The 26805-nt window shown below is 48.0% G+C and overlaps 1 protein-coding gene across 2 annotated transcripts in view; it reads left to right on the top strand.

The window, feature by feature from the left end:
- Positions 1-12999, top strand: part of UBE2W (ubiquitin conjugating enzyme E2 W) — a 199623-nt gene extending 186624 nt beyond the window's left edge. For both annotated transcript variants that reach the window (XM_086965888.1, XM_086965887.1), the window contains exon 6: positions 11861-12999. In XM_086965888.1, coding sequence (XP_086822014.1) covers positions 11861-11874 — 14 coding nt within the window. In that variant the 3' untranslated portion in view covers positions 11875-12999. The remainder of the gene's footprint in view (positions 1-11860) is intronic.
- Positions 13000-26805: the final 13806 nt, after the last annotated feature.

Below are 26805 nucleotides of genomic sequence, written 5' to 3'. Positions count from 1 at the left end.
AAGTGCTAGGAGAAGTCTTCGCAAGGTGGGGGATTCCAGACGTAGATCTGTTCGCAACCGCCGAAAACAGCAAATGCCGAGACTTCGCCTCCAGGTACTACCAACAGGGGACGTTGGGAAATGCCCTATGGATCGACTGGTCGAACAGCTTTCTGTACACTTTTCCACCCATTCCCCTGATTCCGGCGGTACTCATCAAGCTGTCCCGGTCCAGGGCGCGGATGATATTGATCACCACGGAATGGCCCAGACAGTGGTGGTTCACGGACCTGCTTCATCGGTCTCTCCTTCCTCACATACGGTTGCCGTGCAGACCGGACCTTCTCACGAAGTTCGGGGGACAGATGGTGCACCCGAACCTCTCGTCTTTGAGTTTGGCGGCATGGCTCCTGAGTGCAATATAGCCATTTGAATCTGCCCGAAGATTGTATGGACATACTGAAGGAGGCTAAGCGACCTTCCACTAGGAATTCCTATGCTTACAAGTGGAAGAGATTCTGTATCTGGTGCAAGTCCAGGAACTATGACCCTACGACGTGTAAGGAGGATGTCATCCTTCCTTATCTTCTACATTTGGCGCAGTCTGGCCTTAATTTCCATTCCATTAAGGTTCATCTCGCTGCATTGACTGCCTACAGGAAATGCCCTTCACAGACTTCCTTCTTCCAGATCCCTGTGATCAAGGATTTTTTGGAAGGCTTGAAAAAAGTATTCCTTCCTGTCTGGCTTCCTTCGCCTTCATGGGAATTGAATGTGGTGCTGTCCAGATTGATGAAGGAGCCTTTCGAACCTATTCATAAGGCTTCGTTGCGGCACCTGTCCTGGAAGGCGGCGTTCCTCGTGGCCATTACATCGGCCCGCAGGGTGAGTGAAATTCAGGCGTTGTGTTGCCAAGAACCTTATACTGTATTTTATGCTGCTAAGGTGGTTATGCGTATTCACCCTAAATTTCTTCCCAAGGTTATTTCTGATTTTCATGTCAACCAGACCATAACTTTGCCTACGTTTTTTTAGAATCCTTCATCTCCAGCGGAAAGGTCTTTGCATTCCCTGGATGTTAGGAAGGTGTTGAAATTATATCTGGATATAACCAAAGATATTCGTAGGTCAGACCAATTGTTTATCAATTATGGATCAGTCAGGACCGGTCTTGCTACCTCCAAACAGTCCATTTCTAGGTGGATTGTGTCCTGTATACAATTGTGTTACCAAAAAGCTAATAAGACCGTAGGAGGTAAACCTAAGGCTCATTCCACCAGGGGCAAAGCTGCCACGACTGCTTTGCTACATAATGTTCCAATTGCAGAAATCTGCAAGGCGGCCACTTGGAAGTCGGTCCATACCTTTGCTAAGCATTACTGTCGGGACACTGATGCCAGGACACTGATGCCAGGACAGACGCTCAGGTTGGGCAGGCTTCGCTGCGAAATCTGTTCGCACAATAGTGGTGTTATGTCTTGTTTCTCCGCTGATGCTTTGGTGTGGGGATGGGCTTGCCATTCTATTCACTAGATTATGACTATACACAGAGATCCCCTACTACAGAAGGAGTAGTTTCTGTCCTGTAACTCCAGTTTTGTAGTAGGGGTATCTCTGTTATAGTCATAAGCGCCCGCCCTCCTCCCCGGTGGAGAAAGATATTCATGTAAGGAATGCTACAGGTCTGGCGTGTTACGCCTTCAAAAAGAACGTAAAAGGGACCTCCTGGGCATTCTGGGATACTGAGAGAGTTCTGGAAAGTTTTCTTAAAGGCACAGTATCCTGTTTGAGCCACATATTGGCAGCCAATGGGGCTTGTCTGTCCATATCTTCCTCTCTATCATTCCAGAGGCTTTTGCTGGTAGAGGCAAGTTTCTCTGTGGAGTAAACTGGGCAAGCTGTGCTGTTTGTGTGGTTTTTTGGTGGAATTTCTAGTTGAAGTACTGGACAGTGTAGCCTGTGAATATAGGCTACATTATCTGTATTTAAATTCTCTCTTAAGTGTCTTCGCAGTTCTGCAATTTTTTGACAACTTTAGAGATTATTTTTGATTGCTCCGGGGTCCACGCACATGGGGGGGACTATTCACTAATTTATGAGTATAACAGAGATACCCCTAGTACAGAACTGGAGTTACAGGACAGAAACTACTCCTTCCCTTCTTCCAGAGAGCATTGGTTTGGTACTCCTAAGGTGAGGAATCTGCAGAAAGAGGTATCTATCCGAAGGAACCACATTTCAATTAAATAAAACCAAATGCATGAAAAAGAGGCCCACTGTAGATGCGTACTTCATTGACAGTCATCTTTGGTAAACTTTGTTTTATTTTAACAAAATTTAATTCCAAGATGGCTGCTGTGGATGTGCACACAGTGATGACTGCTATCGTGGAAAGGCATTTTGTTAAATAGCTCAAAACACATAAAAAGATGATCACCTTGGATGCATGTACATCTTGAATGCACAGTCCTATTTCAACATATCCCGCTCCAAGATGGCCACCAGGGATGTGTGCAACCACTGTGGCCATCTTTGAATGGGATTTCTTTTAACCAATAGGGAAATGCCTGCCGGTCAAGGGTGGACAGCCTTCTTGCAATGTTCTCAAAACCATTTCAAGATGGCTGTCTGCAGACAATGCAGCAGGTGCCAAAACCCTTTTTTCTTTTTTAAAGAAGACAGCTTAAGGAGAGCAAGAGGACACTTGGTGCTCCTAAAGTTATAAGGGAAGTTATAAGGGAAGAGAGTAGGGAGAAAGAGGGAGAAAGAGAGATCAGGCAAAGAGGCACAGCAGTGCAAGGTACAGCACTGCAAGGATGCACCATCTGGTCAGAACACTGATGCCTAAATGCTGTTTGGAAGACACACAAGAATAGTGATAAAAGCTATTGAGACAGGAGCAGGTACGTGAGATAGACAGCAAAGCCATCCAATTATCGAGAAGAGGCTGACCAAACCACCACTCTGTATGTACATTTTTGGAAATACTAGGTCTGGCCATCAGACAAATAATGCCACTAGAATCTGGAACTCTACGCCCTCTCCCTCTGCCTGACCTCCTGCCTATTCACCTTCGAAAAGCAGATATCTTGGTTAATCACCCTTGATCAGACATAATTACGCTTTTCACTGTGATCTGAACTAGCTTTGTTACATGACCCCACCATCCAAATCGATGCCGTAACTGTGTATGTCCTGTACATATTGTCTCGGTAACGGTGTCTTTTGGTAACTCCTTTACTCATCTACTGCTGTAAACGTCCTCATTTTTAATTACTAAAGCTGCAAACCACTGTAACCAACCCTCTTTTTATAAAGCGAACTGATGCCTTCCGGTCATGTCCGCACTATATAAAATGGCATATCATTTTGAGGCTTAAAAGTAAAAATAAAAAAAAGGGAAACTGACAGAGTAGGTGGCATTGCAATGCCAACGTGGAAAAGATACATGGAAAAATCACTGTGTGAAATCCATATTATTCCGATAATCAAAGAGAAGGTTGCAACCAGAGATCAATTTAGGAGAGTATGTTTGGTAATGTATGCTGTATCCTTATTAAACAAGTCAGTCAGGTGAAAGTTCCGGTGCAGTTACCATTTGGCTACACAGTCTTCTAGTATGGATTCAGTAGCTCGAATCTATCATTGGAATTTCAGTCAGAAAAAATACAGGTTATTTAGAAAAAATGTTATTTGTGCAAGGTCAATAACTCTTAGAGATATCGTACTTGTGTGGCTCAAAAAGAGGGCACCAGAATATGAGGGATAGCTCTGAAATGAGTTAATGTTCCAAAGATGAAAAAATCTGAATTGAGGTGTACCACAGTGCTGGTCTTTTGGTACTGTTGGAGAGGATGAGGGCTGTCTCGACCGTGGACTATTGGGTTATGCGAATTTGAATGCAGAGCTTTTGCTGAACAATTTTGAATTGTATTGAATATTCGTTGGGTTTTTCATTTAGGTTATTCATTATTTGTAACTTCCAAGTGATAGCTTTTGAAATTGTTTTCTCGATATGATGCTTTTGCAATTAGTGTCTCTTATATCATGCATTCGTTTTTAGCATCATGTACAGTTGGTGCTTGTTGCTAGATGAGTGTGCATAGATCTGCATGGGAGTGACTGAATGCTAAAGTTTGAAAATGACGTTTATTACGTGAGCACCATTGGATGAGCAGGTTTAACCCAATATTTCAGGACGTATTTCTCAGACAGCCAAGGTTATTGGAGTAGCTTCTTATTGTGGTGGACATTTAAAGAGTGCACATTTATCACAGTTTTACTAACCCTAAACTCGATGTGTGCTTAAAAGCCTGTTTAAATTAACTGTATTGAAGCTCTTAACCTGTAAAAAGCTAAACATTTACATTTCTTTTGTGGGTGGAGTGTATTTAAAATGCAAGCTAGGATGAAGGAGATGTTGTGCCTTTCTTGAAATTCAGACGGAGCTGAGTTTATCATATGTATGCTTTGACAAGTGGTAACAAAGCCATTAGTTAGGTTTAGATCCATTGTGATCATACTTGTCAAAATACATGTTGGTAGTTGATTGGGTTTTTTAAATGGCTTTGTGTAGTAGCTAAATAAAAGAGCTTTCTTGTAATTGAGGTCAATGTATTACTACTTAGCAGAGTGAGTAAAGATTTTAGGAATGTGCTCTGGCCAAGAAGGCTCGTTCCTTCACATTCTTTGGGAATGGCCAAAGGTACAGAACGATATTGGCAGAACTGGAGAAAGTCGTGGACCCCGTGATAGAACTGTCAATATAACCAACTACCAAATGCTTGTACTAAAGATATATTGGGCTGAGAAAGCACCTAAATACTTTAAACCATGGCTGTCACGAAGTCTGGCAGTGGGAAAGTGCAACAATGCTAGTTGACGGGAGACCGGTGTACTGCAGAATATAACGAAAGTGTTCGAGGCATGAGGGCTGCTGAATTCATATCTGTGCATAGATCGCCGCCTAGTGTTGGGTCCGGATGATTGCACATTGTTGTCCTGGAAGAGTCTTCGAAGTATCACGAGATAGGTGGCTCCTCCCCTGGACTACAGTGCGCATGGGCATCCTCTCCATCCCCAGATTGTTTTTTTCCGCCATTGGGTTCGGATGTCTAATCTTAACTCCAGTTAAATAACTTATACTCTTTCGATTTCTAAGGCCAAAAGGCCTTCTTAGCGTCGGTATTGTATCGTTCGGTGCCTGGCCCTTTCGGTTCTTCGATCGGCGTCGAAAGAAGATTCTCTCGACTACACAGGCCCTGACTACATCGACGATGGAAAGGACGCCGTTTAAGCGGTGCCCCGTTTGTAATTCGAAATATTCGAACTTAGATGTACACCCTGTTGTCCCCCGACCACGACGAGTCCAAATGTTTCGCCTGCTCCAGGTTCCGCTCGAAGAAAACGATCAAACTTCGACGCGCGGCGAGGCAGTCGGCCCAGCGGTCAACCCCAGCACCTGAAAACATCTTCGATGCCGGGGACGATGAACTCTTCCAAGACGATGAAGAGGTTGAAGACGACGCTCCCGAGGAGATGTCGGAACCGGCGTCGGAACACAACTCCAACTTCGAGGTGGACGACCCAGATGAGGACTTCGCCCACGACACGAGCGTCGTCGAGGTAGGGGACGACGATCAGGCCCTCGCGGCCGTTGATGACGACTCCGGTGGAGAACCGAGTCCGCCCACGGGGCCTACCATTGCCAATCAGCCCACTCTGGCTCCGGTCGAGGCATCGCCAAAAGGCCTTAGCCAAGATCCATCCTCGAGGTCTACAGCCCCGCGTCATGGCCAGGCTACGACCCTTTCGAAGGAGCCATCGGTCGATTCTGCAAAATCGAAACCGAAACAGACTGAGCCAAAATCGAAACCGAAACTGCTCAAGATGGTGGTCGGTTCGACGTCGAAGACCTCCTCGAAGGCTGTCGACGCCCTTTCGGCGCCGAAGATTCCTGTCGGCGCCAAAGCTGGGCCTTCGAAGCAGGGCACAGTCAACAAGAGCGTCGCCTCGACGGCCTCGGCGCCCGCGTCATCGGCAAAAGATGGCGGGAAGGGCAAGGAACCTACGCTGAAAAAGGCCTTGCAGCCGCCCCTCTCGGGTCTCAAGGCTGGGCTGGCTAAAAGGGTCGAAGCCACTGCCAAGGACGCCCCGACTTTGTCGTCGACGCCCCAGGATGGAGGCGCACCGCGCCGGGAGCTCGATTCGACGCGGTCCAGTGAGAGGCCTATTCAGGCGTCGAAGAAAACCGGAACAGGCGCTTCGGGATCGAAGCACGCGGCCTCGACGCCGCTTAAGTTTGGCCTTCCGCCCACAGCCCGTCCGAAGCAACTACAAGTGTCCACTGAGACAGTGTCCTCCCAGGCACGGCTCGTCTATCAGGAATCTTCTTATGACGACCAGGCAAAAATGTATATTGACTCGGAGTCAGGCAAGCTTACCGTCCTCAAACGGAAGCTTGCGCCTGACCGTCCCTTGGAGGGTTACAAAATTCCCCTCAAACAAAAGAGGGTCTCCACCACCTCTCCGGTCCTTGTGGAACAGGACTACTCACATGTTCACTCTCCTACACAGAGTGAGGAGGACATAAATGCAGACTTTAGTCAAATGGGTTTCTCCTATAATACTGACACTGATCAAGAGGTCTCCAATCAATGGTCTGGAGCAGGAGATCAAGGCGATGACCCTGATGACCCCCACTCCGCTCCAGACTCTCAGTCCTACGTCGTGAAACCTTCACCAACTGAGGACACTACTGCGTTCAATGCCTTGCTGGAGCGTGCTGCCCTCAACCATGACGTTGAGATGCATGCTGAGCCAGTGGAAGAGGACTTCTTGTTTGATACCTTCTCCATTTCTGAACGTACCACCAAGACTTTGCCTATGCTTAAAGGAGTCCTCAAGCATGCCCCTGCCATTTTCAAGGAGCCTACTAAAGCCAGGGTTATCAATCCCCGGATCGACAAAAAATATAGGCCTGCTCCAGTGGACCCAACCTACATCAAAGGCCAGCTCCCATTGGACTCCCTTGTGGTGGCTAATGCGCGCAAACGTGCTAATTCTCAATCTACTGGTGACGCTCCCCCTCCGGACAAAGAGTCAAAGATCTTTGAGGCATCTGGGAAGCGGGTGGCGGCGCAGGCCGCTAACATTTGGAGAATAGCCAATACACAGGCCCTGTTGGCTAGGTACGACAGGGCGCACTACGACACCCTAGAACAATTGATGCAGCACATGCCTGACCTGTACAGAGAGGCAGCTGAGATGGTTATTCAAGAGGGTAAACAAGTCTCCAATGCGTCCATCAAATGCGCACTGGATGTAGCAGACACTGCAGCAAGGGCAGTCAATACTAGCGTGATGCTTCGCCGCCATGCATGGCTGCGCATCTCCGGGTTTAAAGCCGAGGTCCAAACAACTATCCTCAATCAGCCGGTTAATCCGGACTTCCTGTTTGGCCCCGAAGTTGACACTACACTTGAGAAGATGAAGAAAGACACTGAGACCGCGAAATCCATGGGGGCTCTCCAGTCACAGCAGTTTCGGGGCAATTCCTTTCGTCGCTCCGGTAACAGGGGAGCAACAAGAGGACAGGCTCAACAGCATTCGCAGTACGCCAAGGGCAACACGCAATCTACATACAATAAGAACACCAGAGGTGGTTACCGTGGGAACAATGCCAAAGGGGAGAGGCCGCGGCAATAACAACGCCAGGCCCTCCACTCCCAACAAACAGTGACTTCATGTCACTGCCCCCCGACCATCTAACACCCGTCGGGGGGAGACTCCAACAATTCCTGCCACTCTGGAACATCACAACAGACAGGTGGGTGAGACAACTTATCCGTTACGGCTATTGTCTAGAGCTAACCTCCACCCCCCCCAACATACCACCAAGGAGCCGTCCTATGTCCGCAGAGCACTTGCTCTTATTGCAGCAAGAAGTACTCTCCATGCTGCAAAAAGGAGCCATAGAACTCGTGCCTGCCGACGAAAGGGGTGCAGGGGTTTACTCCCTGTACTTCTTGATTCCAAAAAAGGACGGGTCCCTCAGGCCCATTCTAGACCTCAGACCCCTCAACCAATACATCCTTTCAGAGCACTTTCACATGCTAACTTTACAACAAGTCCTGCCACTGCTCCGTCAGGGCGACTTCCTGGCCACCCTGGACCTCAAGGATGCGTATTTCCACATTCCCATTCACCCAAGTCACAAAAAGTATCTCAGGTTCACCATCAACGGTCAGCATTACCAATTCAAGGTTCTGCTGTTCGGGGTCACTACTGCTCCCAGAGTTTTCACCAAGTGCTTAGCGACTGTGGCAGCACACCTTCGCAGAGAAGGTGTTCACGTGTACCCCTACCTGGACGACTGGCTCGTGCAGGCCAAATCTGCCGAGCAGTGCGGCCAAGACATGTCACGAACTATTCATCTCCTTCACAGTCTGGGCTTCTCTCTCAACTATGCAAAGTCTCACCTGCAGCCATCACATGTCCAGCAGTACCTAGGGGCGACGATAAACACCCAGTCAGCCACGGCGCAGCCCAACACGGCCAGGGTCAACAGCATGCAAGCGCTCATCCGGAGGTTCCAGCCTCAGCGGTCCCTCCCGGCGCAAGTTTTCATGCAACTGATCGGCATGATGGCATCCTGCATATTCATTGTCCCGCACGCGAGGCTGCACATGCGACCCCTTCAAGAATGCTTAGCCCGTCAGTGGAATCAGGCTCATGGTCGTCTACAGGACCTAGTGTTGGTGACCGGTCGGGCTTACAACTCTCTGCATTGGTGGAACCCACAAAACCTTTGCAGGGGCCGACCGTTCCAAGAGCCTGTCCCACAAATAGTACTGACGACGGACGCATCTCTCCAGGGTTGGGGAGCGCATGTCCTCCACCACACAGTGCAGGGACTATGGACTGCACAACAGCAACGGATGCATATCAATGTGTTGGAACTCATGGCAATCTTCATGGCACTGAAGGCGTTCAAGCTGCACCTGTGCAGCAAGGTCGTGTTAGTCCGGACGGACAACATGACCGCCATGTATTACATCCAGAAGCAGGGAGGCACGCACTCCCCGCAGCTGTCTCACCTAGCCCAGAGCATATGGAAGTGGGCCATTCAGCGGAACATCTTCCTCTTGGCGGAGCATCTCCCGGGTGTCGACAACCAGATGGCGGACCTGCTCAGCAGGCACAGTCATCAAATGCACGAGTGGGAGATCCACCCGTCTGTTCTCCGCCCGTACTTCCAACAGTGGGGTCATCCGGACATCGACCTCTTCGCCACAAGCGAGAACGCAAAATGCCCAAACTTCGCCGCCAGGTTCTCACACCCACAGTCTCAGGGCAATGCGATATGGATGAACTGGTCAGGCAGATTTGCGTACGCTTTTCCGCCAGCCCCCCTCATACCTCTGGTGGCGCGCAAACTGCGACAACACTCAATGACACTCATCCTGGTTGCTCCAACATGGGCACGGCAGGCTTGGTACACCACGTTCCTGGAACTTTCAGTGGTGCCTCACCAGCGGCTGCGCCTCACTCCCAACCTCCTCACGCAGAGCCATGGCGACATTCAGCACCCAGATCCCAATCAGTTGAACCTTGCGATTTGGCTCCTGAGGTCATAGAGTTTGGGTACCTTAATTTGCCTCCAGAATGCATGCACATCATCAAGGAGGCAAGACGACCGACTATCAGGGCCTGCTATGCAGCCAAATGGAAGCGGTTCGTTATTTACTGCTCCAACAACAACATTGATCCGTTGGACGTGTCTACACAAAACATCATCTGTTACTTATTGCATCTGTACCAATGCAACCTGGCGTACAGTTCCATCAGGATCCATCTGGCGGCCATAGCCGCTTACCTACAGAACAGGCAGCACCTTTCAGTTTTCAGGGTACCAGCCATTAAAGCCTTCCTAGAAGGACTTAAAAGGGTGATCCCTCCTAGACACCCCCCTTCACCTGTCTGGAACTTAAATGTCGTTCTCACTCGACTCATGGGGCCGCCCTTTGAGCCGCTCCATTCCTGTGAAATACAGTTCCTCACCTGGAAGGTGGCCTTCCTAGTAGCTATTACATCGCTGCGAAGGGTCAGTGAACTGCAAGCTCTCACGATTCAGGAACCTTACCTGCAAATTCATGCAAATAGAGTGGTGCTTCGCACCAACCCTAAATTCCTGCCAAAGGTGGTTTCGCAGTTCCACCTTAACCAAAATATAGAACTGCCAGTTTTCTTCCCTAATCCAGATTCGGTGGCAGACAGAGCACTGCACACCTTAGATGTCAGAAGAGCTCTCCTGTATTACATTGACAGGACAAAAGACTTTCGGAAAACTAAACAACTCTTCATTGCATTCTCTCCACAACATAAAGGCAACCCTATCTCAAAGTCCGGTATAGCCAGGTGGATTGTTAAATGTATCCAGATCTGTTATCAAAAAGCTAAGCGCACATTAACAGTTCCCCCAAGAGCGCATTTCACACGCAAGTTAGGGGCTTCCATGGCGTTCCTGGGTAATATTCCTCTAGAGGACATATGTAGAGCAGCCACATGGACCACCATACATACATTTACCAAACACTACTGCGTAGATGTACACTCCAAACAGCAAGCTGCTGTAGGTCAGGCTGTTCTCAGAACTCTCTTTCAGACTGCTGCAGCTGGCACGGGCACCCGCCAGTAAGGAGGGGACTGCTATTTATTCTATGCACAGATATGAATTCAGCAGCCCTCATGCCTCGAACGGAATATGCTACTTACCAGTATTCATCTGTTCTTGGCATGAAGGGCTGATGACATTCATATCGTCCACCCTCCTCCCCGGTGCCTGTCGCAGCTGCAGCTCTCAGAAGCATTTTCAGGCATGGTCATCATTTTCAATATTACACTCCATCTCTGCCACAATGGCGAAAAACAATCTGGGGATGGAGAGGATGCCCATGCGCACTGTAGTCCAGGGGAGGAGCCACCTATCTCGTGATACTTCGAAGACTCTTCCAGGACAACAATGTGCAATCATCCGGACCCAACACTAGGCGGCGATCTATGCACAGATATGAATGTCAGCAGCCCTTCATGCCAAGAACAGATGCATACTGGTAAGTAGCATATTCCTAACAAGACATGGAATAGTGTATGCTGGCAGACAAGGGGGTCTATGAGGGGAGGGTTACCCCAAGAAATATAGACTGCATGGAGGTCCTATCAGAGGTTACAGTGAGATTCGCAGAGACCACCAAGCCCTTATTTTTTCACTTCGCCCCCTTCGAGGGCGGTTAGAAGGGAGGGGACAGGGAGCTCTATTTACATTCTCCCGCAGGGAAGTTAAAGATGTACTAATGTTGAATAACCCAGTAATGTTGGTGACTAACTGTTCACTTAAAAAAAAAAAAATCACAAAAAAAAATATATATCTGGGATGCACTGAAAGTAATATATGCCCAAGTGATGTATGTTCATTTGCTCATGATTAAATGGAACACCCGGCTATGATCCTGTATGGTAGTTCCTTACTTTAACAATAGTACTCTAATAATTTGCCTTCTGGAGATTCACTCATAGTTTTCATAACATTTTGCAATGTTGTGTTAACTTTCTCTTTTTAAAGATGGTAAATCTCTATCTAAGCAGAAATTCTATGTGTTGTGGACTCTACTCCACAGTGGGAAATTTCAGGTTATCCCTTGATGGCAGGTGCCCTGGATGCAAGTTGCTATATAATGGTGGATACAGGGAGATGTTGCGAAATGTGTGCCTTACTTAAACAATCGGAATGACTTGATAATCTAAAATAATGAACTACATTATCATGAATGTTTAATAATTTCCTGGTATAATTTTAACATCAAATGTATTTTTCTTTTAGATGACACATGTTGATGCCATCAGTGATGCTCTGAAAAGAAAATAGTCCTACTGAATTACAGTGCACTTTGATCATTCAGTCTTTGAACTTTAACCTTGACTGGAAGTGACTTAAAGAAATGAAGACTTCTTCCTTTTTACTGCATTTTTACTAGTGTGCATTGTGGGCGCATGCTGATTGCTGGCTCACTCCATGCAATGGATATGTTTTTATTAGTGCTTCTGTATTGATGCAGGTGAGGGAGGGAAAATTGTCAAGAATTCTTTTGTGTTTGTTTTTAGCCTCGAAGAGCTCTATGGTCCTCATGTATTGTGCAATAACAAAATTAATGCATGAAGGAACCTAGCCGATGGACTATGAAATGCGTTGGTACTATGAACGTAAGATCCAGCACTGCATTGGAAGTCCTTCTAGTCCTTATGCTTTTGGATTCTATGTACTGTGATCTTGAAGTTTGGAGCATGAGGAAAAATGCTTGGCTAAATGATTGTAAGACAAGATTGTTGCATATTTATTGAAATATTTCTGAATGTCCTAACTTCTTGACACTGAAGGTTTTTTGGGCAACCTTGGCAGATGGGTACAGTATCTTATCCCTGTGGTGGATTATAGATACATATGTATATAGCTACTATTCTTACCTCTGAGGTAGTAATATATAATTTAGGATATACATGAATAAATCAAGATTTTATATCAGAGAGGTGGGAAAACCAAGAGTAATGCAATGGTTTGCAGCAGTCCTTAACTTTTGTACATAATAGATTTTTGTTCCAGGTAGGTCTAAAATTGTTACTTTGCTAGCCATCAGCATGAGCCCTACTGCCTATACTGTATCTCAGTTATTTATGTTTGAAAGAAATCTTAATTTTTTTCTTTTACTGTTTTTGGTTTGTTTCTATTGTCGTATCTCATGTTGAATACAGAAATATTTTGATTGGAAAGCCTCGTCTAAAGATATTTTCTTGTATATTCTCTCTCCCCCAAAACATTAAAGGCGTTATCTTGTCTTTTAATCTTGTATAAAGGAGAACAAAGAGAAACACTTTTTGACAGAGAATTAATGTTTTGGCAAAAAACGTGGAGCGTTTATTTTACACTTCTATTTAAATAAAAGTATACAATGAATATTTTCCTAAGCTGCTTGTCCCAAGTCATTGTAGTTTCCATTGAGGATTTATGCTTTTTAGGGATTGTTAAAGGAACAGAAGATAAAAATGAAGGATATTCTTATGCTATGTTTTTTCCACATGTTTTCCCTTCCTTCAAGGTGCCCTTTGTTGGTTCAGCTGTTACTATCAAATCATTTTATATCCCCCGCATTGTGTAGGAGTCAGAGTGATGAAAAAGTACCATATGTTAATGACTGTAACATACCATTCCATCCTCTTTATTCAAGAGACCCTTCCCACATAAAAAAAAAGAAAACTCCTGGGTTGGAGAATGTGCAATCAGGGGATAGTGGGGAGTGGTAGTTTCTTCCAGAGATGGGAAATACTTGCTTTAGATTCTGTTTTAAGTGCCGCCAAAGACATACCCTACCCACGGACCACAACTCTGAAGGGTATAGATGTGCGAGGATATCCTTAAAGTCGAAATGGTATACTTCAGGAGAAACAAAGGTGAGCACTTTACTCTGATACAATCCAAGTGAGGCTCCTTTAAGGGTCTTGGGTTGTAGAATGGCAGAAAGGTGCTTGAAGAACTGGATGTGGGGCAGCGGGAAGGATCAGATGCAGAGGAGACCAAATACCTACGTGTGAAAGTCGGTGGTGAAAAAGACAACAAAGGACACGAAGCAGGCTGCTACAGATTGGCAGTGAAACCAAGCCAAAAACCTCAGTCCACAAGCAATTGGAAGGGGGATAAAACCATGTGAGCCTCTCAAATCGAAACACACCATAGAGGGCAAACCTTCAGACTCTTACTCAACTTTGAAAAGAGATCAGGTTCAGATTCGAGCAAAGGAGTAGAAAGGGATAGCCTGCTCGACCCAGAAAAGAAAACTCCCTCAAAGCCAAATAACCTGTATACGACTTTGATAGAAACTTCTATCCATAGATTTCTCACCTTTTCAATATTCCCAATGTGCCAAAATGGATCTCAGAACTTTTGCACAGCAGCACCACTGTGTGTCAGGTGGCATCATACAGCTCTGCACCATCATTGTTCAATTTGCAAGTGACTGGTGCTGCTGAATATAAGCTCATCTGTGCTGACTAGTTTCTTTATTTCCTCTACTCCAGGTGCAGATCCGGAGCTGCTTCTTGGTCTTTTGATCAAGCCATTTTTTTTTTAATTATCCACTGGACCAGGGAAAATGTCACCCCTTATAACAGGGTCTAAACCATGTGGGTGCAGTTGCAAACTGCTGCCTTTGTCAGACCCTCACAAAGTACATTTGTGGTGCCTGGGGTCAGACCACTACTCCAAGGCCTTCAACGACTGGGCCCAAATTAACCCAAAGGCCGCATGGGAGTGGGAGGCCAAGCTTTTAAGTTGCCAAATAGAAGAAGACTTCACTAAGTTGTGGGTCAAAGTTGAAAGGAAGGCTACTTTTCTGCGACACATCATTGTCTTGGTTGAAGTGGAAGTAAAAAAAACCCATAAAAAGTCAAAGAGGAAATCTGCCCTTCCTGCCACACTCTGACTCGACGGCACAACATGCCTCCCATTTTCACTTAGATATCTATCAGAGCAGATTCAGAGCTTGGTCCAGGCATACTCTGATATCCAGGTCTGCTGGCAATGTTGATGTAAGTAGTGGCCTTTAGAGCGACCATGCTGCATATATTTGGCATTTAACCATCTTCCTTTTGCATCCAAAGGTCCTGAGGCGTCTCTAGTCGGACTCCGTTGGCATGTACGAACTCATTGCCATCTGTGCCCCATGGATCAGCTTTGAGTTTAGCACCAGCTACAATGCAAACTTAAGTACTGGTATCATCCCTTGCACTGAAACGTTCTGCAATGACGCCTAGGACACCAGAGCAGGATATGCTGTATATAGTGATATAGGACTCAAAGCAGAATCCACCTCGGATAAGCTCGTTCCCGGCTCAAAAACCATATGCAGCCTTTGGGCATTTTGGATCCTGATACTTTTCCCATAGCACATGGTAGGGCCCAGACTTTACGTAATGTTTGTGGCATGGATTCAGACAATGATACCCCAGTATGTTCTCCAGTATGATGAAGAAAACTGGTATGAAGAGCTTCAGGATGCCAGTGGGCTGAATACTTCCCCAGATACGGGGTTTGTATTCCCCATTCCACCCAACCCCAGCAAATCCCACTTGTTCCTGCCACGGAAAAAAAACATCTCTTTTGCTGGCTTGATGCGAATGGCAGAAGCCTTTCTAGGTTGGAAGCTTGTTCAAGGCTGCCAGTTAAGAAACTGGTTGTGCACCACCATCATCTGATGACCCATCCTTTCTCACTCAACTCCATGGTGTCTGGTGGTGCAGGTGTACACCTCCAAATGAATCCTAAGGCTTTCTCTGCTACTCAGCCTGGTTTTGAATTCAAATGACTTACGATATTTGGGAAACAGATTTTTTTTTTCATCCAAAATCCTGGCCCTCAGACCTGTGAATGCCAGCTTTTCTTCTGGGCTGCTATCAGGGTCGGCCTTAGGCATGTGCAAGCTGTGCACCTGCACAGGGCCACCAAACCAATATATATCCTTAATATATTTATCCTCTGAGGATGGATACATATTTGTGTGGCGGCCCCTGCCAGGGTTTTGGCGGCCTCCGGCTCAGTTCCACTTCTAAACACCCTGACCCCACCCCCCTCTTTACTGGCCTCCGCGCTCTGCCCCACCCGGACCCCCTCTTCCGGGGCCCCCTACCTACGCTCCCTGCCCAGGGCCACCATGACCCTATAGCCGCCCCTGCTGCTATTCTCATGCCCTTTGAGTTTCTGTGGCACAAGTTTTACTAGCTGTTCCGGATGACCTTCGGGCGTCCCTTACCCATGCCATTTAGGACAGTCATGATGCTTCAAAATTGATAATTCATTCTGGATTGGACATGACCAGCTGCTTATTGCGAGCTGTGGGTAGTAGTGTAGACTTTTGGTGCCACTCGTAGATGAGGTATACAGGCTTCTCTGTGGATATTCCTGCCATCCTAAATGGACATGTCATTTGACTGGGCTTGCTTTTTTGGTGAAAAAGCGGACTCCGCATTAGAGCGTTTGAAGAAGAAATGAGTCGCAGCACCGTGCTTGTGCCGTTCTGCTCCCATAAGACCATTCCACCAGCTATATTGCACTCTGTTGCTACGGTATAGGTTTTTTATTTCGCTGATTCCAGACTAGTCTTGCAGCCTAGCAGGACCCTTCAGCCATTTTGTGGCCAGGGCAGCAGTTCTCAGAGACCATGTTGAGAACAGCAGGAACAACCTTCAGCTCAGTCCCGTGTCCCTCCAGCAGCTGCAACCACAAAACTGCTTTAGTTTATCCTTGTTTATCCACAGTCACCCTGTCGGAGGTAGGATCTGATATTTCCTATAAGGGTGGCAAGCCATCACTTCAGACAAGTGGGTCCCCCAAGTTGTCTATCGGGGCAACGCCCTCCCATTTCTTTCTACACCACTATCAGTGCAGCCGGAGAAGGGTCACCTGTCCCTCTTGCAGCAAGAAGTGCAGGCCCTTTTGGCCAAAGAGGCCACAGATGGTTCCAGCCTTGGAAATGGGGACTGGATGTTACTTTGCCTGCTTCCTTGTGCTGAAGGAGTACGGAGGTCCCAGTCCTATTTTAGATCTTGGTCTTCTTAACACCTTCCTGCAGAAGGATACATTTAGGAAGCTCACACTTGCCCAGGTCATGTCTGCCGTAGACCCTAGAGACTGGATTGTTGTGTTGAACCTGAGAGACCCTTATTTTCATATTCCCGTCCTACAGGCCCACAGGCACTACTTGCAGTTAAGGATAAGCAAGGAGCATTTTCAGTTGGCCCTTTTTGGTACACCAGTGCCCCTCAGGTGTTCACGATAGTGATGGCACTGATCAAAGCTCATATTCGAATATCTGGAGTACCAGTCTTCCCCTTTATCAACAATTGGCTGCATAAGGCAGGCTTGCGCCAAGCAGTTGTCAAAAATCTCCAGATGACTGAGAACCTCCCGACATTGTTGTGGTAGACTATCAGTATGCTGAAGTCACACCGACTCCTTCGCAGAAGCCCTTTCATATGAGCTATACTGAAAATTGTATGGTTTAGTGCCTCTTGCCTGGAATATGATTCTGGGACATTCAGGCATCGATCCCAATGTTTCAGCTCAATTCCCCGCCTCGGTGGGTCTTGGGCTCAAAATTCCACGGACCTGATAATTCTCGCCTCGGTGCCTATTCTAATCATGGAGTCCCACTCTGCAACTCTGGGCAATAGCTTGCTTAATCTCCACAACGCTAAGGATGCCTGGCCTTCACCCTGGGGGTGCCCAGGAGTGGACGCCTCACAGGGAAAGCCAGGACGGGTTCCACAGCGGTATTCGTACAAGCGCCTTGAGACCCTTGCGGGTGAGTAGTGCGCTATACAAGTATCAATTTACATTTTTACAAGAGGACAAGTACAAGCTCCGCAGTGGCATCTCAAATCCCAGTGGGCACATCATCAGTTTATTCTATCTGACCGGGTCAAGATTTTAAAGGAGACTACAAAAGATCTATGGGGGACTACTGGACTGCAATTGAGTCCGTGTTGGGCCCCTCTCCGGACCCCACCCAAAGTTGACAATGATGACAGATGTAGCACTATTAGGTTGGGGAGGCCATCTGAGAGAGGTGGAGATCAGGGACCTGTGGTCTCCAGCGGAGACTCAAATCAGCATTAATTTGTTAGAGTTGAGGGTGATTTTCCTGGTGTTGAAGACATTCCTATCTACCTTCAAAGGAAGGCTAGTGCAGGTGCTCATGGACAAGACCACAGCCATGTGGTCTTGCAACAAGCAGAGAGGTGTGGGTCTTGGACCCTGTGTCAGGGGCTCTTTGCTGCTGGAAGTGGCTGGACCACTGGGAAATTTTGGTGGTAAGCCACCAAATGAAATTTTTAACCACCACTGCTTGTTACCTCACTCCCAGATTCCTAGTGGATCACTAATGGCAGTGCATTTAGAGGTGGAGCAAGACATATCCTGGTTTGATTTTCTTTGCCACCGCTGAGGATTTGCACCTAGTCTAGATTGCATTTTGAGACTTTTGTATGGCATCCTTTCCCTGCCTCAAGTTCTGAAGAAGATCTGACACTACCATGCCTAAGTAATCCTAGATTCACTGGATTGGACCAGGAGTGTTATACCCAGAACTCCTGGGCATTAGCATTTGCCCTCTATAATCAAGCTGCTGCTTCAGGCGGTTGTCCTGTCACAGCAACAGGGCAGAGTGAGCACCTAGGCCTTCATAATCGGCATCTCCATACTTGGAGATAAAGCATCAGCAGTTTACCTCCTTTGTCCTTCCTCCTGAGCCCATTAAAGTAATCTTGGCAGGAGTTCCTCCACAAAATTGGTGTATGCCCGACTTTGGTACAAATTAGTGGAATGGTGCGTTACCATGCAAATTGACACTTTACAAGCAAAGTTGTCCGTCATGGCGTTTGTTCTTACTCTAGCCAAGCAAGGACTTAATTTGACCACTATTGAGGGCTACATATCAACCCTTTTGCAATTGCCAGATCTGAAAGAGACTATTAGTTATAGATTCCTTACCTTAGAGCTACCCCCAGGCATCAGACAGGATCCAGAGAAAATTTCTCCACAGTACCCTTGCGTGTCGGTAGGTAGCGTCTGTTGACTCGGCATCCGTCGTCGGCATCATGGTCACTGGGATGACGTTGTGGTGTCTACTTGAACGCCGCCCCGTACGCACTCACGTCCGTTTTTTCTCTTTCCCTGCTAGCTAGCGCTGATCCGGGAAGTGCATGCCCCCCCCAGTAACTTATTGACTAACCCTTTTTCGACTTTTGTTGACCTCTTTGAGTCTTCGACTCCTAGTGCATGAGGGATGTCCAGCCGTCCGCCCAGTTTCAAGCATTGTGACTCTTGTCACAAGTTGATGTCGGTCACCGGTCTGCAGCTCGTGTGTCTCTGGAGCCCGACCACGACCCGATGTTGTGCTCTGGCTTTTAGAAGTCCAGCAGTCCGCTCTGCTCTGTTTGAAGTCCCGGTCGAGGGGAAGGTCAGAGTCACCACCATTTGTCTTCTAAGTCTTCGCACTCCATGGGTAAGTCGAAGCACAAGAAGAAGGCGAAGAAGCATAATCGCTCTACGTAGTTTCCCCGTCCTTCAACCAAGGCAAAGCGGGGCCCGGAGCGTCATCACTCTCTGGCTCTTTCCTCTGTGCCCGCTGTGATGGCTCTGTGCTTCCCTCTTTTTGCCAAAGCGTCCCCCTGCCCAGTACATTTTACGAAGCGCTGCACAGCATCTTCGGGCAGCCTGCCTCTGCAGGCATCCTTCGGGCCCCATGGACTTGGCAAGGGGCCCTGGCCCTTTGATGCCGGCGGCTCTGGCCTCGCCACTGCAGGTTCCCCAATGATCCAGGCCTGGATCATGATCAATGCCGGTCGACCTCACGGTACCTTCCCCTGCACCGATTCCAGTGAAATGCCCCTGACATTGTTTGTGCCCCCAACCAGTGTCGACCCCAGCCTCACTCCGACGTGGACACTGTGACGGACCGACGTCGGTACCGGAGGATACTTATGTACCACTATTTATCCCTGTCGTTCTTATCGCCCTGAGTGGCAGCCAGGGGAGGGTAAGGAGGACTGGAGGGGTCTATTGACCCTCTAGCAGACCAACTTGAGTCGCCGATTGGTGAGAGGAGTTGGATGATGCCAGTGGTCTGGATACCTCCCCAGACCATGGTGTAATTTCTCCCCCTACCGTGGCTACAGAAGAGTGAGCTACCTACTCTGTGGTGTTGCATAGGGTGGCCGAGGCCCTGGGCCTCGAGCTTCCTACGGTGGATGTCAGGACTAACCTCCTCGTATAAATGTAAATGTATAGGCATTTATATAGCGCACTACTTACCCGGAGGGTCCCAAGGCGCTTCGACCGCTGCGAAACCCTTCCTGGCTTCCCTGAGAGATGGTCCCTTAATGGGTATCTCCAGGGTGAGACCAGGCATCCCCGGCGGTCTGGTGGGGCCGTTAGTGAAGATGAGGCAAGCTAATGCCCAGAGTTGCCGAGTGTGATCGCTGATCAGAGTGGGCACCGAGGCGAGAGAATTATCGAGTCCGCTGACCCTGGTCCAGAAACCTGCCGCGCCGGGAATCGAACCCTGGTCCCGGGCCGTCCTCTGCTCTCGGGTCTGCCGCCTCTAATCAGTGAGCCACACTCCTAACTAAGGTGCTTCAGCCGGCAGCAGCCTCTTCGGAGCCCCTGCGGCCTTTTAATGAGGCCCTCCCTGACATCCTTCTGGGCACTTGGTCCATGTCAGCACAGGGTCTCCTGTGGATTGGATGATTGCCCGACACCACCGCCTGGGGTAACCCACTTTGCCTCTTCCAACACCCAACCCCTGAGAGCCTGGTGGTCCAAGCCTCCTCCTCAAAAGGCGCATTCCCTACTGCTCCCCCAGATGGGGAATCCAAGAAGCTGGACCATCATGGGAAGATGTTTTCTTCCACCAGCTTAGGACTGCGGTCAATGAACACTGCATGTCTCTTGGGCCGTTATACCCACGCAGTGTGGCATTTAGGTCGCGCAAGTGCTGCCACAGTGCCTGGCGAAGGCCTGAGCCGTGCTGTTGCTGAGAATTGAGACAGCAAAGTTCACCATCCGGTGTGGGCTGGAAACTGCCGACTTGCTGGGTAGGACAGTTTCCATGTTGGTAGCTCTGAGGTGCTACGCCTGTCAAAGAACGTCTGGCCTTTCTGGGGATGTCCAATCCACACTTACAACATTCATTTTGGTGGCCGTCGCCTGTTTGGTGACAAGGGGGACAACGCTCTTGAGTGCTTCAAGGACTTCTCGCCCCATGCGGTCTGCCTTTTGCCCCTTTTGTGGCTACAGAAGGGGGTGCCCCACCACGTTTCACCCAAGACCACAGGGCCACGCAACCTTACCAGCCTATGTGTGGCGGGAGCGAGGGACCCAGCATCACAGGTCTGGGAAATAGTGCCCCTTCTGCAGCAGCCTCCAAACCTTCCTAGCTAGACTGTTCAGGACCACCTGTTGCCAGTGGGTGGCGCCATCACCTCCCCCACTGGCACATCATCACGTCCAACAGGTGGGTTTGCAGATAGTCCAAAGGGGCTACTCCCTCCCTTTCTAGACTATCCCTCCCTCCATGCCACCAGCACACGTTGCATGTCGGAGGATCATTTGGCCCTTCTCCGCTAGGAAGTTATGGCTCTCTTGGCCAAGGGAGCTATCAAACGAGTCCCTGTGCCAGAAGTAGGTCGTGGTTGCTACTCCCACTACTTTCTGGTACCCAAGAAGGACAAAGGCCTGCGTCCTATCTTAGACCTCAGGAACATCAACTGCTTCCTCCTGAAGGGGAAGTTCAAAATGTTAACCTTGGCTCAGGTCTTTTCTGTACTCGACCCTAGAGACTGGATGGTAGCGTTGGACTTGCAAGACGCTTACTTTCACATCCCCGTCTTGCCTGCCCATCGGCATTACCTACGGTTCACAGTAGGCCATGAGCATTTTCAGTTTACTGTGCTTCCCTTTGGCCTTACCAGCGCCCCTCGGGTGTTCACGAAAATGATGCCGGTGGTCGCAGCTCACCTGTGCAGATCAGGGTTCCAGTCTTCCCCTATTTCAACGACTGGCTGTTGAAGGCGGGCTCGCCCTCAGCCGTCTCCCACCTCCAGACTACGGCAAACCTACTGCATTCGCTAAGGTTTGCGGTCAACGGGCCGAAGTCGCACCTGATTCCCTCTCAGAAGCTCCTTTTCATCGGAGCGGTTATGGACACAGCGCCGTTTGGGGGTCTATCCTCCCTAGCAACAAGTCCGGGATATGATACCTATGTTTCAGGCCTCTAAAACCGGATTTCAGTGAGAATGACCCTGAGGCTGCTGGGCCTCATGGCTTCCTGCATCCAGCTGATGGACCATGCCAGATGGCATATGTGTGCTCCGCAGTGGGAACTGAAGTTCCAGTTCTAGTGGGTGCGGTATCAGTAGAATCTTTCCGATGTTTTCCAGATGTCAGTTGCAGTGGTGGCTCGCCAACCAGGAATACGTCAGCGGCAGATCCCTCTCCCTTCCCCACCCACAGTTCAAAGTAGTGACGTATGCGTCACTCCTGAGTTGGGGGGGGGGGCCACATGTGAGAGGCGGAAATCAGATACCTCTGGTCTCTGACGGAGTCCGGGCTCCATATCAACCTTCTGGAGCTTGGGCGATTCGTCTTGCACTGAAGGCATTCCTTCCTTCTGTCAAAGGAAGAGTAGTGCAGGTGTTCATGGACAACACCACCACCAATTGGTACTGCAAAAAACAGGGCGGGGTAGGGTTGTGGACCTTATGTTAAGAGGCTCTTCTCCTTTGCAAATGTTTGGAACATCGGGGCATATTTCTGGTGGTTCAACACCCGGCAGGTTCCCTGAAAGCCAGGGCGGACAAACTCAGTTGCCGGTGCATGATGGACCACAAATTGCGTCTTCACTCTGAGGTGGTGCAAGGTATCTTTCAACACTGAGGAGAATGTTAGTTAGATCTATTCGCCACCGAACAGAACGCGCATGTCAGCAGTTCTGTGTGTTGGAGTTTCCAAGGTGGGACTTGCTCAGTGTCGCCTTTCGTCGCAAGTGGAATTGCAGCCTTCTGTATACCTTTCCGCATGTACCAATTCTGCCCAGAGTACTGAAAAAGATCAAGCGCGACCAGGCCCAAGTCATTCTCTTAGCTCCGGACGGGGCACGAAGAGTCTGGTACCCCGAGCTCTTGAGCATGGCCATCGAGCCTCCGAACAGACTGCCTCTTCAGGAGGATCTTCTGTCGCAGCAGCAGGGGACGGTCCTCCACCCAAACCTGCCAGCCTCCACCTCCTTGCGTGGAGATTGAGCGGCGACAGTTGACTACTTTCAACCTTCCTTCTGAAGTCTGTAATGTCATCTTGGCAGCCAGGCATTCCTCTCTTAAAATGGTATACGCCTGTAGATGGAACAAAATTGTGGCATGGTGCACTGCAAAGGCTGTGGATCCCCTTTCTGTCCCTCTTTCAGAGGTTCTCCTCTTCATTTTGTCTTTGGCCCAGCAGGGCTCTGCTCTGGGCACTCTTAAATGCTATCTTTCGGCCTTTCTTTGCCTTCTTGATCAGCCTTCTCTTTTCTAGTCCCCTATTAACAGATTTCTGAAGGGCAGTACTCACCTCTTTCCTTTTTCTCCTTTCGTAATGCCCCAGTGGGAATTGAATCTTGTCCTCACTTATATTGTGTGCTCACTGAGCCACTACATAATTTTCCTCTTTGTCTCCTTTTAATACCGCTTTCTTGCTTGCCATCTCCTCTGCTCTCAGGGTAAGCGCACTTCGAGCTTTATCTTCCAAACCTTCCTTTCTTGCCTCCGTTCTAGGCCCTCTTTTCTGACCAGAGTGGTTACCTCTTTCCACATAGGTCAGACCATCACATTGCCCACCTTCTTTCCGCCTCCACACCCTTCCAAAGAGGAGGAGAGATTCCACCGTCTGGACCTAAAACGTGCGCTTTCTTTCTCTCTTGACCGCACTAAAGACTTCCGGGTGGATGATCAACTTTCGTGGGTTATGTGGACACCTAGGTAGGTTGGGCAGTGCACTAACATACCATCTCTCGATGGGTCGTCCTATGCATTAAGATCTGCTATTTTATGGCTAAAAAGGAACCTCCGGTAGGACTGCGCACCCACTGTACCAGGGCAAGAGCAGCCACTACTGCTTGGGACGTGAAGTACCCTCACTTGACATCTGCCAGACAGCTTTGTGGGCATCCTTGCACGTTTACAAAGCTTTACTGCTGGACAGCCAAGTCCAGAGAGACCGCTTTTTCGACTGTTCTGTTCTCCAGAACTTCTTGATGTGAACTTAGTTCACAGACCCACCTCCGGGGTTGGTATTGCTGGGGTATGTATTCTAAGATGAGGAATCTACAACTCTTTCAGATGAACAAGTTACTTGCCTTCGGTAATGATGAATCTGTAAGAGACATATATTAGTTATAGATTCCTTCCTGCCCTACCTATCCTCCCCGTTCTGCGAACTGACTTCTAGGGTTCCTAGTTTTGTGCACCAGTGATCAGTGTCATGCATGGCTCTGTGCTTCTGTAGTGAAAAGTTGGTCCGAACTGATGTCAGCGCGCAGGGGCGGCGTCTTAAGTAGACAGTGTGACGTGTTCCTGGTGACCGATGCCACCTACCGACGCGCAGGGGTACTACAGAGAAAAAGATCTAGTCTGACACCTGGGGGTAATTCAAAGGTAAGGAATCTATAACTAATATAAGTCTCTTACTGATACATCGTTACCGAAGGTAAGTAACTTGTTCATCAACCTTCATTATTTAAATCACTTGTGATGCGATTTTGTAAAGGTTTGCAACATTTGTTTCCACCAACATACTTTATAATGTCTCAATGGGATTTGAACCAAATACTTACTTTTTTGATGTGTACCCCTTTGGTGCCTTGTCTTTTGAGACCTCTGACATTGAAGACAGCCTTTCTCATCGCCATAATATCAGCTAGAAGTTTAAGTTAGCTGCATGCTATTTTTTTCAACCTGCCTTGTACCACTTTGTTCCTGGATATCTCAGAAAAGTTGTTGAGGAAAGTTGTTGTTGAGGACCTGATCTTTCTTTCTACTAAAGGTGGTCAATCCAGTTCATGTTAGGCAGGCCATCACCGTACCTGTATTTTTTGCTCAACTTTATCCCTCTACGATGAAGAGTGACTCCATAGCTTATTTCATAATCGGGAACGAAGATTTTAAAACTAACATACCAGGGAACATTGGCTGATTGCTCTAGAGAACCCTACAAAGAGCTAAAGAAGGGCAAGGTAGAGCTCTGCATGAAGATTTGCTATGCAAAGAAGCAGCCTCCAGGAGACCTTCAGGCTCACTCCACAAGGACCAAAGCTGCTAGCAATGCCCCAGCACAGGGAGTATTTGTCATGGACATTTGTCAGGGGGCTACGTGGGTGTCAGTACACATGTTCTACTGCCTCAACAGTCCGGGTAGCAGAGTGGCTCACTCTGTCTTGCAGGACTTCTTGGTGTGAGACAGTTCACAAACCCACTTGGGAGGTACTTGTGTGGTATCCATCCACAAGGTGAGGGACCTGCTGTTAGAAGTATCCATCAGATAAGTGACCTACGTTCGGTTATGAGCTTTCTTGTTGATACACTATCTAACTGCAGATTCTTCAACCTCCCTCCCATCCTCCTATTTCTGTGAACTGGATTCTCTTCACATCTAAAAAGGGCCTAATTTTAGAGATCTGCTCCCTGGTCATGCCTATATGCTTAGGCGCTCTCCAAATAACGGCACGGACAGCCTTGAAAGCAACTGATGTCAGTGCACATGAGTGGCGCTTATATATGGTTCCACTTGTCACTTTGGAGCAAAATTAAATTGGACAGGCATGGAACTACCTACCTTCTTTACAGTTTCCAGATCCATTCAAATGCATGAGGAATATTCACAAGGTGATGAACCTGCAATTAGAAATGTCCATCAAAAGTTGAGGGCACATTGTTCAACTTGGAGTGAGTCTATCTTTCCTAGGTCAATTTGTCTTTCCCCTTCAACTCTTTTTCCTTCCTTTGAGATTGTTAGATACCGTATCCACCAGAAATATTGTTACCGAAAGTAAGTGAGTTGTTCATCTATAAAACAAATGGGGACTTGAGGTCGAAATACTGAAAAGGGAATTTTAGAAGGCCCTCAATGGATCGAAGATCTTTCTAGAGCAGAGAGATTAGGCCAGGGGAAGAGGAACTGATTGACTTACAAAAAAAACCCATACATTCCTGAACTTCATGAAGAGGAAGAGCACTACTATGATGATGAGGAGGAGCGATGTGAGCGAACAATGCAAAACACATCACAGACAGCTCGAAAACATATGGCAAGACCTGGCACGGAATGTCTTGATTCATACCCCTCAACTATCATACCCAGGTGATATTTCCATGTACCATGCTTTCTGAAAAAGTGCATAAAGATGGGCGTACACCTAGAGGAAGAACAGAAGGCATCATGCTCCTTGCCTAAATGCTCTACCTCCATCCGAAAAGAAAAACCAGTACCTACCAATGCTAGCCAGTGTTATGGATAAACAGAACGTTTTTCAAAGAGCTGGTATCTTCTAAGGTGAATAGGATGGAGTAAAAATATATGTACTCCACACATGACCCTGTATATATCATGGTTGATGCTCCAGCAGGCCCCATCGTTATCCCCACTGCCTGGAAAAGGGGCAATGCTTGAACATCCACCAGATAAAGTAAAAGGATAGAAATGGGAGGGACGAAAGTGGAGTAGTGTATAACCTATTCAAGTGCCCTTTTGAATAGGTGTTGACCTCAGCAGTGGGAAGAGATAGACAACTTTATGCAACATCTCCTGATGAACACAAGAGGGCAAAAGCTGCCATCTAAGAGAGAGAACACCTGTCTAAAATGATCCCTGAATGCAGCAGTCATGGCCTGTAGGCAAATGTTCACTGAGGCTACTCTAAGTAGGCACACCTGACTAAGAGTTTCTGGGTTCAAATGAGGTACAAAAACCCAATATAAATATGCCTTTCACAGTGGAAAGTCTGTTCGGAGTAACAGTGGCGGTCTCCATCCAACAGATTATTAATAAGAAGACAGTAAAGGCAATGGGGGCTCTACAGTTTAGAAGTACCCTTTCAGAAAACTGATAGGATTAGGTGGTTTCCAGACCAGTACTCAAACAATTCAGAGCTCACAACCAGCATGTATGCAATGCACTGACAATACCCAACC

Source organism: Lissotriton vulgaris, chromosome 4_1 (genome assembly GCF_964263255.1).
Source record: "Lissotriton vulgaris chromosome 4_1, aLisVul1.2, whole genome shotgun sequence".
Lineage (NCBI taxonomy): Eukaryota > Metazoa > Chordata > Amphibia > Caudata > Salamandridae > Lissotriton > Lissotriton vulgaris.
This window is presented reverse-complemented; position numbering and strand designations above follow the sequence as displayed.